Here is a 16,177-nt window from a genome sequence, read left to right as displayed (position 1 = left end):
CATTTTTTGCATTGTTTGTGAAGACCCTCTGCCCGTGGTCCATGTATAAATCAGCTCTCCCACTGGCCTGGGGTTCTTATTCTGAGCCCTAGAAACCACCCACATCATGTGAAGGCTGCCATGATTGTTTCACCAAGGATGCCAAGAACTGCCCCCTTACCTTTGAGTGGAGAGCAGTGTATCTTTCTGTTGCATCCTGCAACTTGTCCCTTACTAAGTTTCCAACTTCTGATGGTTCTTTGCCTTCCTTAAAACTGTATTCCGTGTCCAAGACTTTCTGTCCTGAGATAGTCACAAATCTCAAGTCTCCTTTGTGGGAAATGACATCCTCTGAGAAGCTTCCTTGCCGTTTTAGCAGGGAGGGAAGGGCCTCAGGGCTGCTGCCTCCCTTATGCATGTTCTCCAGCTCTTTCTCAGATCGTTCCAACCAGCTTTCAAACTCCCTATGATCCTGCAGAAACTTCTGCAACTCATCCTGAAGTGTCTGCATCCGCTTCAGTTCTGCCTCTGATTGGGTCAGGGAAGTAGAGTATTGCTCCTTTAGCTCTCCCAGCTTCTCTTGCAGCATCTGTTGTTCCTCAGGTGTGAGATTGTGGCCATGCTGGTCCAGGAAGGCTTGAGCTGACTGGGTGGCCAGAATGAAATTTTGCTGCTGGGACAGCAATTCTTGATGACGGGCCTGGTAAAGAAAGAAAGAAAAAAAAAAAAATCCCCCAAATAAAGGACAATCAGTAGGGAATCCACAATAATTTGGAGTATACAAGACTGGACTTCATACTCCGTGTGAGGTCTGCTCTCATTAAGCCTTGATCTTTTCACCCACATTGCTGTCAAGTCATACACCTCTCTGATTTGTTGCATATGACATTTTTCCCTGTTAACTTCATTTTATTCGGTTTAGCCCCTTGTTTTAGGCATGCCTTTAATTTAGATGCTGATTCTTAAACTGTACTTATAATATTTAAGGATCCTTCTACCTATAAGCTAGAAGTAGGGAAAGGTCTCTAAAAGTAGGGAAAGGTTCAAGAGATCACTTTTCCAGCTGCTCAGAAATCACAATATCACCTACTCTCTAAACAGTATTCCATATGTGAATCCCCTCTGAACTGACATGTATAGGACTTTATGGTTTTCAAAGAGATTTTACACGTATTATCTCATTTGCTTTGTGGCACAACCTATAACGTAGGTAGACAATATCATACCATATTAAGAGAAAGTGAATATGAAAAAGACGGTATATGTCTTGATTAAGGTCATGCAGTTTGTTAAGGAATAGAATTGTGGCTCAAATCTGACTCTCTAGCCAGGTGCGGTGGCTCACGCCTGTAATCTCAGCACTTTGGGAGGCCAAGGTGGGTGGATGACCTGAGGTCGGGAGTTCGAGACCAGCCTGACCAACATGGAGAAACCCTGTCTCTAGTAAAAATACAAAATTAGCCGGGCATGGTGGCGCATGTCTGTAATCCCAGCTACTCAGGAGGCTGAGGCAGGAGAAGTAGGAGAATCGCTTGAACCTGAGAGGTGGAGGTTGCTGTGAGCTGAGATCGTGCCACTGCACTCCAGCCTGTGTAACAAGAGCAAAACTCCGTCTCAAAAACAAAACAAAACAAAACCTGACTTTCTTCACTAAACTGTACAAATGGACAACTATCAATCATCTACATTAGTGGAAGGGTGGCTGAATACATCATATACATGGCAATATAAAAACAAAGTTCTTAGCTGTGAAATATGTCACTCATGTGTCCATGAAGACGGTCCCTACTAGGAAAGGTTATGGAAAATTAATTAATTCATTAAATAGAGAGTAAACGGTATTTCTGGGTAACATAAGTAATTTGTACTTTTTATTTGTATGTACTTTGTCTATACATAGACCGTTTTTATTCCAATGGAATATGACTTCTTTGAGGAGAGTTTTAAGTTTTTGTTTTGAAACATAAGATGTTCTTCCTGAGTCTAGAAGACAGTGGGAGTTGTCAGTATTCCTGACTACCTATACTGTTTATGCAATTACCTAGAGAAGGACTACAGAATATTGTCTAGTTTTAGCCATTGCTATTTAGTATCAATAGCAACCTGATAGTCTCAGCTTCCCACATTATTTCAAGAAAACTGGAGTGACTAGAAGGCTGATACATGAGTATCACTGAAGCTAGGTGTTTGAGACCAGCCTGAGAAACACAGCAAGATCCTGTCTGTTAAAAAAAAAATTAACCAGGTATGGTGGGTGTACACCTGTAGTCCTAGCTACTGGAGAGGATTACTGGAGCCCAGGACTTGGAACGTTACAGTGAGCTACGATTGTCCCATTGCACTTCAGTCTGGGTGGCAAAGTGAGGCATCATCTCTTTAAAAATGAAGAAAAAGTTCAGGCGTGGTGGCTTATGCCTATAATCCCAGCACTTTGGGAGGCCAAGGTGGGCGGATCATGAGGTCAAGAGATCGACACCATCCTGGCCGACATGGTGAAACCCCGTCTCTACTAAAAATAAAAAAAAATTAGCTGGGCATGGTGGTGCACGTCTGTAGGCCCAGCTATTCGGGAGGCTTAGGCAGGAGAATTGCTTGAACCTGGGAGGTGGAGGTTGCAGTGAGCCAAAGTCACGCCACTGCACTCCAGCCTGGCACCTAGTGACAGAGTAAGACTCTGTCTCAAAAAAAAAAAAAAAAAAAAAGAAAAGGAAGAAAAAAGAAAGCTGGAATGACAAATATATCTTGCTCACTTAGACAGTGAAGTGGGGACGATACTACAATCACTCAGGTGTCCTCCATTTTCACCTTCCAATCCATACACCTGTAAGTAACACAATTTCCTTCCTGGAATGGAGATGCCACTTGGTTAGGCTGACTGCTGCCAATGTCAGAAGGCAAAAGGTGTCAGAAGACACCCTATGACAGCAGAATCATTTTTGCTCTGTCCTCTGTAAGACTACCAGGGCTTTGGGGGACACATTATAATGGACCTTCAAAAACCATAATGCAAGAGGCAGAAATCCTATTAAAACAAAATATGACAATGGGTCCATACAGGCCACTGAACACAAGTATTCCAGCTAAGCCAATGTTCTTGCTACAAAGGTGCTACTACTAAAATATATGATCCATGTGTTGTAAGCGTCCTAAACATGTAATCTTTCACTCAATAGAATGTGCCTGTATATGCCAGTTGATGCCCTTGAAGATGGTTTACCGGGTTGGCTCACTGGCCTATTTCTAATTCCTGGCATATGGCAGGTATTCAGTATTGCTAAATGAAGAAATGAATGAGTAGAAATAAACAGTAAGAGTGACTTCTGCTTTGTTTTGTTTTGTTACAGAGTAGGGAGGCTGTAAGAAATTGTGTGTGCTTTCAAGCCTAACATCTAGAGGGAAATGCAGAAAAGAAAACGATATAGAATGAGAAATGATACAACGTAGGAAAGGGTATAAGAGGAGTGTATAGGGTGGGCACCTGTAATCCCAGCACTTTGGGAGGTGAGCAGATCATCTGAGGTCAGGAGTTTGAGATCAGCCTGGCCAACATAGTTAGTTGGGAGGCTGAGGAATGAGAATCACTTGACCCCAGGAGATGGAGGTTGCAGTGAGCCGAGATCGCGCCACTGCACTCCAGCCTGGGTGACAGAGCAAGACTCTGTCTCAAAAAAAAAAAAAAAGAGCATATGAGGGAATATATACCCTAAATTTGGTGAGCGGTGGTGAATCAGGGCCTCCTAGAGGAAGAACTCTAAGTTGAGATCTGAAGAATGTGTAAAAATTAACCAACAGCTGGGGCTCTCCCTTACTTTATGCACTGAAAAATCAAGGAAGTTCCAAGAGCATGCAAAGGCCCAGAGGAAAGTGAGAGCACAGTTTAGCTAACAAACTGAAAGGGACCAATATAAGCAAATGCTCAAGCATAAAGGAAGGTGACAGATAAGGCCAAATAAGTAGACTAGATCCCAGTGGGTGGGAGCTGAGAGGAGAGTTAACCATGTAATCTTGAGGGCAACAGGGAACCATAAAAAGGGCGAGGCAAGGATATGGCATTTTAGAAAAACTCCTTGGTAGTAAAGAAAATAGATGGAAGGTAAAATCCAAGAGGACAGAAGACCAGTAGAAGCTACTATAATAATACCAGTGAAAGCAGATAGTGGTCTAAAATACAAGATCTCAAAAAAGATGAAGAAGTGTAGCTGACTATGAAAGAAATATAATTAGCATGAGATTTGATGACTGATTTGATGTGGAAGAGTGAGAGAGAGAATGGAATCTAGGATGAAGTCCAGTTCACACAATGACGTAGGAATACAGGAAAGAGAACATTTGATTGTGGGAGGAGTATCATAGGAAATAGGAGTTCCATTTTCATGCTAATGTGCTTGTGGGCCCAAGCTGCAAATAGGCAGATGGATTTATACACTGGTTTGAAGCTCAGGACAGGTATCAGGGCTGGAGGGAAATGTATACACAGAATTCATTTGTGCAAATGGCAATTATAGTGTTGTGAGTAGATGAGGCTGCCCAAGGAAAGTATATTCTGAAAGATAAAAAGAGGGCCTAGGATATACCTGGAAACATCAGTATTTGAAAAGCTTGGCCAGAGGAAAGTAAGAAAGATGGTAAGGACAGAGCAGTATTATGGAAACCAAGAGATAAAGTATTTCAAAAAGAGTAGACAACAGTGTCAAAGCTGCTGAGACATCAAAGAGATACAAACTGAGGTGTGCTCTCTGGATTTAGGGGCAACGTGATTGCAGTTACTTGCTCAGGGCAGGAGAAATTTGTCTAGCATCGTGAGGATAAACTAACATCCTCACCTTCATCTTCTCACATTGCTTGTTCAGTTTCTCTGGGGCTTGATTCACCCCCATGTAACCATCAGTGGTATCCAAGGCTCCTTTCTCCAAGCTAGCTCCCGAGAGCTGTTCCATTCCTGGAAGGTTGGTCAGTAGCTGTCCATCAGATGATCCTACTGAAGTTACCCATTCCAGGAGAGCATCTATCTTCTTCTTGTTCTCTGCCAGTTCCTTTGCTGCTTTACTCTGAAAGCCACAGAGGAAGTCTAGTGAGAGGCTTTATATACTCAATGATACAACCACAGGTTAAGTAAGAGAGAATTTTATGCTAATTCTAAGACTGGGTATAAACAGTCTTTGCATATACAAAAGATAACTAATATCTTTTAAAATCTTTTGAAAAATTATTAAAAATATTTCTACATTTCATTGTATCTTACTGCTTTAAAGAAAAAAAAAAAGGCAGGGCACAGTGGTTCATACCTGTAATCCCAGCACTTTGGGAGGCTGAGGCTGGTGGATCACTTAAGGGCAGGAGTTTGAGACCAGCCTGATCAACACAGTGAAACCCCCATCTCTACTAAAAGTACAAAAAACTATCTGGGTGTAGTGGTGCATGCCTGTGGTCTAGCTACTCAGAAGGTTGAGGCACAAGAATCGTTTGAACTTGGAGGTGGAGGTTGCAGTGAGCCGAGATCGTGCCACCGCACTCCAGCTTGGGTAACAACACTGTCTCAAAAAAACAAAACAAAACAAATCCCAAGATTTAGAAAGATTTTATTAAGAGATCATTTAGTCCTGCCACCCCAACAAACTTCACAGAATCTTTTAGGGTACACAGAAGTGCTGCACTGGCTTGGTAGGGTAAGAAATAGCACAGTCACATTCAATTACCTGGTTGTTCTTTCCTAAAGGAAAGAAAAAATTCTTTCATCCTTTCCTCAACTAAATACAACATTTAGCTCTTTTTAAATTTTTTCTTTTACCTGAGACTATAGGGAAATATTTAATTCTTCAACTTGCTTCCGAAATTCTATTTACTGGCTCTACATGTATTTTAATTAATGAAATAGGTTATGCCAAGTTATACATTCATCTATTTCAAAATTCAGCTTCAGGTAATTTATTTTTCTTTTCCATGTCCTCTACCTTCCTCATTAGTGTCAGCATCCAAGGCTAAACAAAGGATTCAAATTCAATCCACCAGTGCTGAGTGGGGTGCAGAGGACCATTTGAGACTTTAGCTTCTCTTTGGTTTATCCCAGGGCCACGATTCCCATCATAACTATAGAGGCAGCCTGGGGACAGCTTTTGGCTAAGAATTCATAGATATTTTTCCCTAGTAATCTTAGATCACCAGTCTAGACTCATCTTAAAATACATCATTTGGCTGGGCATGGTAGCTCACACCTGTAATCCCAGCACTTTGAGAGGCTGAGGCAAGAGGATTACTTGAGGTCAGGAGTTTGAGATCAGCCTGACCAACATGGTGAAACCCAATCTCTACTAAAAATACAAAAATTAGCCGGGTGTGGTGGCATGCACCTGTAGTCCCAGTTACTTAGGAGGCTGAGGCACAAGAATCACTTGGGCCCAGGAGGCAGAGGTTGCAGTGAGCTAAGATTTCACCACTGCGCTCCAGCCTCAGCAACAGAGCAAAACTATGTCTTAAAAAAAAAAAAATGCCATTTGCTTTTTTCCTCCTCAGAATATTACCCTTCCTCACTAAGTTCTTTCTGATATTTTTTCAATTAGTCAGGGGAATGAGTATACAGATAGCGAGATGTTTGGGGATTGAGGGAGCAATATGTACTTTTAACCAACTGTCCTCTCCTGGATGTTTCTTGTAAAAAATAGATTCTTGTAAAAATACAGACTAGCTAGCCTGGCCAACTTGGTGAAACCCCATCTCTACTAAAAATGCAAAAATTAGCTAGTTGTAGCAATGGGCACCTGTAATCCCAGCTACTCGGGAGGCTGAGGCAGGACAATCACTTGAACCTGGGAGGCGGAGGCTGCATTAAGCTGAGATCATGCCACTGCACTCCAGCCTAGGTGACAGAGATTCTGTCTCAAAAAACAAAAAACAGACTAGCTCCTGAAGTAGTCCTTCCTCATGATTCTGTGCATTCTATAAGACCATTTTCCCTCATTGTCTTTTATTTGTGTTGGTACCGAAATTTTCTTTTTTGAAAAATATGAAGTGTCATAGCAGTCTATTACCTTTTCAGTCTCCTGCTGTAAGGCTGAGGTCACTGCTTCCTCCAGCTCCTTCTGGGCCACCCGTGTCTGTTCCTGGAGAGCCTCATATTGCTCCTTAGCCTGACGAAGCTTTTCCCGAAGAGCTGTCAACTCATGTGGGCTCAGCTTGGTCTGATTCTCTTCCATGAACCCTTCAATGTCCTTGACAACAGTGGCAAATGAGGTGACATGATTCTGAATGTCATCCTGTAAATCCTTAACACAAGAAAATAGGAATGGCAGAGCCTTCAACTTTAGTGCTTCTAAGTCCTCTAATGGTATAAAGATGGAATGGCTAGGATGACATATAGTCCTGTATACAGTCCCTGACAACAATTTGCTTCAGGTTTAGGCTTAAATCAATGCAAACAAATTTTATTTTATTTTCTAAGCAAATATTTAGTGAAGCCAAAAAAGAAGATTGTCTATAAACTTGAGTATGAGAAGTGTTTCCATTTTGTAATGCGTTATCCTCAAAGAGATCATTCTTTCAAAAAAGAGCAGTTGACAACACAATTTTAGCAGAGTGAAGGCCTGATGGGCCGTTATACTCTCTTGAGTATCACTCCTTATCTTTAATGTGGCCTATGGGGTCCAGAGTGATATAGGTCCCATCTATCCCTCCAACTTCATCTTTCCCTAATTTTACTCTTGTTCTTTGCAGTCCAATTGAGCTAGCTTTCTTTCAGTTCTTGAATATGTTGTGCTCAATCCCATTCCCGTCTCAAGACCAATACATAAGCCTCTGCCTGGTATGTTCTCTTCCTCCTCCTACCTCTTCATGCATTAACCCCAATGTATCTTTCATTTCTCAAGTTTAGGTGACACTTCTTCAAGATAATCTTTTCTGAAATCCTAAACTAGATTGGGTCTCTCTGGTATATGTTCTCATATGAGTTTTCCTTTATAGATATAACAGTTAATAATTTTATGCTCATTTTTGTAATAACCTGTATAATTTCTCTGTCTGCCTTGCTACACTGTGTGCTTCACAAGGCCAGGAATGATGTCTGTTTACCATTGTTGCCGACCCTTAAGCACTAAATTATCTGTCGAAGGAATGAAAAAATTGCCGGGCGTGGTGGCTCACACCTGTTATCCTAACACTCTGAGAGGTGAAGGCCAAAGTCAAGGCCAAGGCCAAGGCAGGAGGCTTGCTTGAGCCCAGAAGTTCGAGGCCAGCTTTGGCAATACAGTGATTGATACCCATCTCTACAAAAAAAATTAAAAATTAAAGGCTTGCACCTTTGTCCCAGTTCCTGGGGGAGGCTGATGAGGTGGGAAGATTGCCTGAGCCCAGGAGGTCGAAGCTGCAGTGAGCCAAGATCACACCACTGCACTCCACTCCAGCCTGAGCAACAGAGAAAGACTTTGTCTCAAAAAAAAAAAAAGAAAAGAAAAGAAAAGAAAAAACTGACAAGATTCTCACTAACCTTCAAGTCACTTTGGTTCTTCTGCAAAGCAGAGAGATCCTGCTGAGTGGTTCTCCCTTGGTGGCCTGCCAGTGCTCTTTCTGCCTGTCCTACCCAACTGCAAAGATTCTCCAGTTTCTGGTGACAGGTATTTTGTTGTTTCTGCAGGGTCTAATTAAAATGCAAAGGGGTCAAGAGACATTTACTAATTCACATTTTACAAATACAAGAAACTCCCTGAAATGTAAAACAGGAAGGTTATATCTGAAGGATGGAAAAGTTGGTGGGAGACTAGAATAGGAAAAGGCACAGAAGTCATATTCGGAAAGCTCCCCTCATTTGGACAGTCCACTGACCTGGGTCTATGGACTAGACCACTAATTATCAGGATAATTATGAGAGAGAATGCTTCTACTTTAGGTTTTGGTTTGAGAGCTCCTTCACCAGACTTCTATTATTATCTTTGGAAATGGAGAACAAAGAGCCCAGATGTTTGAAATCCACACATGATAATGATGATAATAATTTGGTGGTTCTGATCAATCCCTCCACTAGAACCAAAGATTTGCTGCATAATATGGAAAAGTAGAAGAATTGGAGTAGAAAGAAAAATCAAAGATCTGGATAATTCATAAGCTAATCAAGCTTCTTAATAACTGAGCTGACTTTATAAATCAAATGTCTCATCAATGCAGACTCATTAAATAAAACGATTACACCCCAGGCATGAGGGGCTAGATCTTACTATTTTGGGAAGGAAAGTGCCCAAGAATAGCCAACTGGCTCAGTCCTTTAGTTATCTACACTACTATCAAAGGAACAGGCCAGGCCCAAGGAGAGAGAGAGGGAATATGTTTCTGTGCCTGATCCTTTCTCTAGATTTTATCTCAGTTGTATGACATTGAAGCACCTGACTGAGCAATTGAGCATGATGTGTTCTCCTGACCATCCTTCTAAAACCATTTTCCACCAGTTTCTACCTTCTGATGGCGCTTTAGTCACCTGCACTTACAAACAGGTGCCCAAACTGGCCCTCTCTCCCCCTCTTTAGGACAAATAGAAGGGCTCTGGAAGAGAATTCCTAAGAGCTCTTCAGCTGTAAAACAGGATCTTCATGGGTTAGGATGGGTGCAGACTGAATCTGAAAAAAGCAAAGCAAACAAGTTAACACAGAGACATATACACACATTCAGGGCAAATATTGAGAGAAGCAGAGCATTTCTGACAATAACAAGGTTAATTAGCATTGTGGAATTAATTACATGCTCAGGGAGGATGTTCACATGCAGTTCTATCACCTGTTCCAGCTCAGGAGTTTACCCTGAATCTGGGCTGGGTCTGGTCTTAAGGTGGCTCAGACCAATGTTACTTCATTAATTATCCAAAGGTTATATTATGCTATATAAACTCCTGAATTAGAGCATTGCAGATGCTCAGTTTTGGAAAGTAACCTAAAGCTTTCCATTGGTATATCGCAATTTCAATACAGTTGAAAAAATGAGATAGTAATAGGGGACATATGGTACTGGCTACCCTAATTACCTTAAAGTCTGACTCAAAAGCTCAATTTTTTGCACAATATTTAATAAAGGAGCCCTTGAGACAAATTTTCTGGTGATAATGATAATTCTAATGTCATCTTGCTATATGCCAACTTACTATTCAAACAGCAGAAATGGCATAAACATCATTCTAGGTATTCCAAGGTTTTGATGTTATTATTAATGTAATTACATTGAAATGAGCTTTGCAAGAAGGGAGTCATGATGGAAGATGGTAGGATGGTTAGTTTTTTTGTTTGTTTGTTTTTAAGTATTATCCCTGCTTCTACATACTATTTTCCATGATTGAATAAGCACTGGGCACTACAGTGTGAGGAAGGGTGCAAGAAAATAATATTAATTTTTAAAGAGCCAAAAATTAATGATTCTAATAAAAATTTCCTTGTCAGCCATTTAAAGATTGTCAAGGAAGCTGATTATAAATCATTTGAAATAAATTAAGTAGAATGAAACTGATTTCAGGACATTTCTTCTCAAGAGTCCAGAGTATCTAGATGTTCTTACAAGCCCTCAAAAGAATGCTAAAAGAAAAAGTAAAGTAGGGAAATAACTAGATACATGATTTTCATTTGAAAGTCAGAGACAATGAGATACACTGAAGGAAAAGTCTCACTAAAAGAAAACACTTGCATATGTATACACATGTAAACACATATATTCTCTCACACACACATGTAAAACCAAAGACATGGCAAGAAAAACAGCCAGAATAGCTGCCTCCTGGACTAGAACCACACTGGCCTGCATGACATGAAATTTCAAAACTGGTGAACCCAGACTCCTACAATCATGATACACAGAGTCTGGCCAGAAAACCCAATGACAGTGGACATCCCAAATAACAAATTGAGCCCAGCTGCTGGTTCAGTCTGACCTTCACCAGGGCTTCCTGCTCCATTTGTTGAAGATGGCCCTGCAAGGCATCCACCTGAGCTGCAGTCTGTTCCAAAATGTCCTGGAAGGACCTCTGCAGTTCATTCAGAAGCCTCAGCATCTGTCGATTCTGCTGAAGAGACAAGTCCTGGGCATGTTCCGAGATAAAGAACTGAACATCAAAAGCAAGAGCATCGAGCTGAGATTTCCTTTCAGCCATGGGCTGTTTCAAATCCTAAGGTAAATAGAAAAAGGAAACCAAAAACAAAGCAAAACAAAACAAAACCATGAAACTTCCATTTCTCAATCCAGGAAGAAAACCAACAGAACCAGAGAGGCTAATTTCCTGTATTTTCATAACTGGCACTCATGATTCTAGGGCCAAACCAGAATTAAAGTCTCTCTCACTTTTGGTCTCTCCAAACTCCTCATAAATTAGAATTGTTTCCTTAACAAAAAGAAAGAAAGAAAAAAAAAAGTTTCCTTTACTGGACCTACCTTGATTTCCAAATGCAGTAAGCTTTTAATTATTTATGCTAGCATAATTATACTATTGTTAATCCAGAATATCTGTGAATTTTTTTTTTTTTTCTGGTCAGACGGATAATGTGCCGACATCGTAACAAGGTTCAAGGGTAGCACATCTCACAGAAGCGTCTGAACATCCAATCATCATGCTCATGAACTACAAAAGGATCTGAATTTTTTTTTTTTTAAACAGAGTCTTGGGGCTGGACACGGTGGCTCATGCCTGTAATCCCAGCACTTTGGGAAGCCGCAGTGGGCAGATCACCTGAGGTCAGGAGTTCAAGACTAGTCTGGCTAACACAGCAAAACTCTGTCTTTACTAAAAATACAAACATTAGTTGGGCAGGCACCTATAATCCCAGCTACTCGGGAGGCTGAGGCAGGAGAATCCCTTGAACCGGGAGGTGAAGGTTGCAGTGAGCCAAGATCACGCCACTGCATTCCAACTTGGGTGACAAAAGTGAAACTCCGTCTCAAAAAAAGAACAAATAGAGTCTTTCTTGCTCTGCTGCCCAGGCTGGAGTGTAGTGGTTCGATCTTGGCTCACTGCAACCTCTGCCTCACTGGTTCAAGCAATTCTTGTGCCTCAGCCTCTTTAGTAGCTGGGACTACAGGCGTGCACCACCATGCCTGGCTAATTTTTTGTATTTTTAGTAGAGACAGGGTTTTGCCACGTTGTCCAGGCTTGTCTCGAACTCCTGGCCTCAAGTGATCTGCCCTCTTCGGCCTCCCAAAGTGCTGAGATTACAGGCATGAGCCACTGTGCCCAGCTATGAATTTTTTAAAAAAGTTTTGGAAAGTATAACATGAATTTCTGATCTGAGATGTACCTAATTGTACTTTCTTAGGTTCAAATATCTATTTGTATCTGTCCAGCAATTAGTTACTTGTAGGCCAGTACTGAGAAAATATATAATTTGTGATTGGCTAAAATTTTTGTTTTTTGAGATAGGATCCTGTTGTGTCACCTAGGCTAGAGTGCAGTGGTGCATACAAAGCTTACTGCAGCCTTGACCTCCTGGGCTCAAGCAATCCTCTCACGTCAGCTTTCCAAGTAGCTGGGACCATAGGTGCACACCACCATGCCCAGCTAATTTTTAAAATTATTTGTAGACATGGAGTCTCACTACATTGCCCAGACTGGTCTCAAACTACTGGGCTAAAGTGATCCTTCCTCTCAGCCTCCCAAAGTGCTGGGATTACAGGCATGAGCTACCACACTCAGGCTAAAATTTGATTTTTTGAGCAAATAATGCTGTTTATACTATTTTTTAATCTGTGAAAGATTACACTCAGACTTTCTTGTATTATATATTATTCCGTTAAAGTTGTAACAACTGTCCTAACACTAAAATCATCTGTTTTCATACTATTAAAAGCATGTGGCCGGGTGCGGTGGCTCACGCCTGTAATCCCAGGCCGAGGTGGGCGGATCACAAGGTCGAGAGATAGAGACCATTCTGGTCAGTATGGTGAAACCCCGTCTCTACTAAAAATACAAAAAAAAGAAAAAATTAGCTGGGCATGGTGGCGGGTGCCTGTAATCCCAGCTGCTCGGGAGGCTGAGGCAGAAGAATTGCCTGAACCCAGGAGGCGGAGGTTGTGGTGAGCAGAGATCGTGCCATTGCACTCCAGCCTGGGTAACAAGAGCGAAACTCCATCTCAAAAAAAAAAAAAAGCATGTAATTATACAGGATCTCCATCACTTCGAAACTGAAAGTAGATAAATTGAGAGTAGTCAATCCTGCAGAGGGGGGGGGGGGGGGGGGGGGGGGCTTCTTGAATATTTATCATAATGTTACAGTAGGTAGTTATGCAGGCATGAGCAGGGCATGAGAGGCCCTGCCCACCTCCACATCACCTGATGGTCTCCTCCAAGAAGGTCAGGCGACCATCAGGTGATGGTCAGGTGGTTGTTCAACCATATCACTAAAATAATAATTGGTTGCAGCTGGCACCAGGGAAAGGCAGGCTCTCAATAGATAGTAAAACACCTGAAGCTGGTATTTAGCAGCTTCCCAATAAGATTTCAGGAGCTGGGTGAGTGGGCTCAAGCATGAGCACTAAGAGGTAAAGTGGCTGAGTTTAACTGGTATATGAACTTCCTCTAGGAACACTTGACTGGTAAGGGGAAAATGCCTCAAGTGAGCACGTGTACAACTTCGGTAAACACACTACACGTGTGGCCCCTGCCAAGTGCTGCCAGGCCACTGCACATGCAGACAGTCTAGCCCAAAGGAAGAATCAGGGGAGGAGAAACAACCCCTTGAAGCATGCCAACACGTAAAACCCCAAGTCAAAGGACAAACAGCACACTTGTATCTCTCAAGTTGGCCGTTTGGCCCTCTTCCAAGTGTACTTTACTTCCTTTCATTCCTGCTCTAAAACACTTTTTTTTTTTTTTTTTTTTTGAGACAGAGTCACACTATCACCCAGGCTGGAGTGCAGTAGCATGAACTTGGCTCTCTGCAACCTCTACCTCCCAGGTTCAAGCAATTATCCTGCCTCAGACTCTTGAGTAACGGGGATTATAGGCGCCTGCCACCACGCCTGGCCCTAAAACTTTTAAACAAGCTTTTACTCCTGCTGTATAACTTGTCTCAGTCTCTCCCTCTGCCTTATGCCCCTTGGTCAAATTCTTTCACCTGAGGAGGCAAGAACCGAGCTACTGCAGACCCATACGGATTTGCCGCTGCTATCAATAAGACAAAGCTTCCCTCCTTTGTGAACATAGTAATTTAGGAAACTATCACTAGGAAAACAAGGCTTAGACTGTTGTTCTCTGCCTACAAGAGGATTCACATATTATAACTAGGGGAGGGCACCAGTGCATGAGATGCTCTATGTCTGTATGTTTTTCTATCTCATATTATGTCATGGGAATTTTTTTCATGCTTGCTTCTTTGTAATATCTTAGCAAACAGATAAAGGCTGGAAAAAGCCTGAATTGCTTTCCCTCAGTGATATCTTTGGATAAAAGGTATAAGAGGAAGAGGCAGGTCAACTCTTTCGTGATAAAGAGGGATAAGATTGTGAATCGGTTGACCATAAACAAACTTTTATGTCTGCTTCTCTTAAGATTGGGGAAAAGGGCCGGGCGCGGTGGCTCAAGCCTGTAATCCCAGCACTTTGGGAGGCCGAGGCGGGTGGATCACAACGTCAAGAGATCAGACCATCCTGGCCAACATGGTGAAACCCCATCTCTACTAAAAGTACAAAAAATTAGCTGGGCGTGGTGGCGCGTGCCTGTAATCCCAGCTACTCAGGAGGCTGAGGCAGGAGAATTGCCTGAACCCAGGAGGCGGAGGTTGCGGTGAGCCGAGATCGCTCCATTGCACTCCAGCCTGCGTAACAAGAGCGAAACTCCATCTCAAAAAAAAACAAAAAAAAAAAAAACAAAAACAAACAAACAAAAAAAAAGATTGGGGAAAAGGGAGAAGATGTAACAGAAGGAGTAGACATTTCTAGTTCTCTTCTGACATTCTAAAATGTTGAAGAAGAGGGTTATCTCTCTATAGCAGAAGGCTGAATTAAACCACTGTAATACCTGATATAATCTTGAACAGAACGAAAAAGAACAGTATTGGCGGGGAAACTGGCTCACAGGTATCTCATCGTCCTAATTTTTCTCTCATTGACTAATAAAAAGAATCAATTAATTTGGGGATTATGAAGAAGAAAAGCATCTTTCTAGAGCAGGGGGGTCAGCAAACTATGGCCCCCAAGCAAAATCTGGCCTGTCACGTGTTTTTGTAAATAAAGTTTTACTGGAACACAGCCATAGCCATTTGTTTATGTATTATCTATGGCTGCTTTAATTTTCAGTGATTGCAACAGAAATGGGTCTTTTCCATATGGTTCATAAAGCCTATAATATTTATTATCTGGGACTTTATTTAAAAAGTTTGTCAGCTGGGTGCAGTGGCTCACACCTATAATCCCAGCACTTTGGGAGGCCGAGGCAGGCAGAATGCCTGAGGTCAGGAGTCGGAGACTAATCTGGCAAACATAATGAAATCCCATCTCTAATAAAAATACAAAAAAATTAGCTGGGTCTGGTAGCATTCGCCTGTAGTCCCGGCTACTCAGGAGACTGAGGCAGGGGAATTGCTTGAACCAAGGAGGTGGAGGTTGTAGTGAGCTGAGATTGTGCCACTGCACCATTCCAGCCTGGGCGACAAGGCAAGACTCCATCTCAACAACAACAAAAAAGTTTGCCAACCCATGCTCTAAATAGCCCATCAAAAATTCTCCTGAGTTCAGCCATGGTGGAAAGCACTGCAGCGATTCCACAGAACTTAAAATTATACATTTGACCTAGCAATCCCATTATTGGGTATACGCCCAAAGGAACAGAAATCATTGTCATAAAGACACGTATGTGTATGTTCAGTATAGCACTGTTCATAATAGCAAAGACATGGAATCAACCTAATTGCCCATCAATGATTAACTGGATAAAGAAAATGGGGACACCACATTTTATGGAATACATCCAGCCATAAGTATGAGATCATATCCTTTAAAGCAACATAGATGGAGCTGGAGGCCATTGTCCTAAGCAAACTAATACAGGAACAGCAAGCCAAATATGGCATGTTCTCACTTATAAATGGAAGCTAAACAAGAACACATGGATACTAGGAAGGGAAAAACAGACAATGGGGCCTACCTGAGGGTGGGGGATGGGAAGAGAGACAGGATCAGAAAAATTAACTATTGGGTACTATGCTTATTACTCAGGTGATAAAATTATCTGTACATCAAATCCCCATGACAT

At 41.9% G+C, this 16,177-nt stretch overlaps 1 protein-coding gene and 1 non-coding gene across 34 annotated transcripts in view; both read right to left on the bottom strand.

Moving 5' to 3' along the window:
- The window catches only part of MACF1 (microtubule actin crosslinking factor 1), a 410,941-nt gene that overhangs the window by 129,453 nt on the left and 265,311 nt on the right, over positions 1-16,177 (bottom strand). For 26 of the 33 annotated variants that reach the window (XM_032247548.1, XM_032247549.1, XM_032247552.1 and 23 more), the window contains 5 exons: positions 10,871-11,104; positions 8,456-8,605; positions 7,005-7,238; positions 4,803-5,027; positions 161-679 (listed from right to left, as the gene is read on the bottom strand). In XM_032247548.1, the coding sequence (XP_032103439.1) occupies positions 161-679; positions 4,803-5,027; positions 7,005-7,238; positions 8,456-8,605; positions 10,871-11,104 (1,362 nt within the window). The remainder of the gene's footprint in view (positions 1-160; positions 680-4,802; positions 5,028-7,004; positions 7,239-8,455; positions 8,606-10,870; positions 11,105-16,177) is intronic. The other 7 variants (XM_032247560.1, XM_032247559.1, XM_032247562.1 and 4 more) reach the window with 1 other exon arrangement.
- LOC116529648 lies at positions 11,463-11,566 on the bottom strand. Its single transcript, XR_004259584.1, has one exon. It is a non-coding gene; the product is annotated as a small nucleolar RNA U13 (small nucleolar RNA).

Source organism: Sapajus apella, unplaced genomic scaffold (genome assembly GCF_009761245.1).
Source record: "Sapajus apella isolate SASKATOON/1434 unplaced genomic scaffold, GSC_monkey_1.0 scaffold62, whole genome shotgun sequence".
Classification (NCBI taxonomy): Eukaryota; Metazoa; Chordata; class Mammalia; order Primates; family Cebidae; genus Sapajus; species Sapajus apella.
This window is presented reverse-complemented; position numbering and strand designations above follow the sequence as displayed.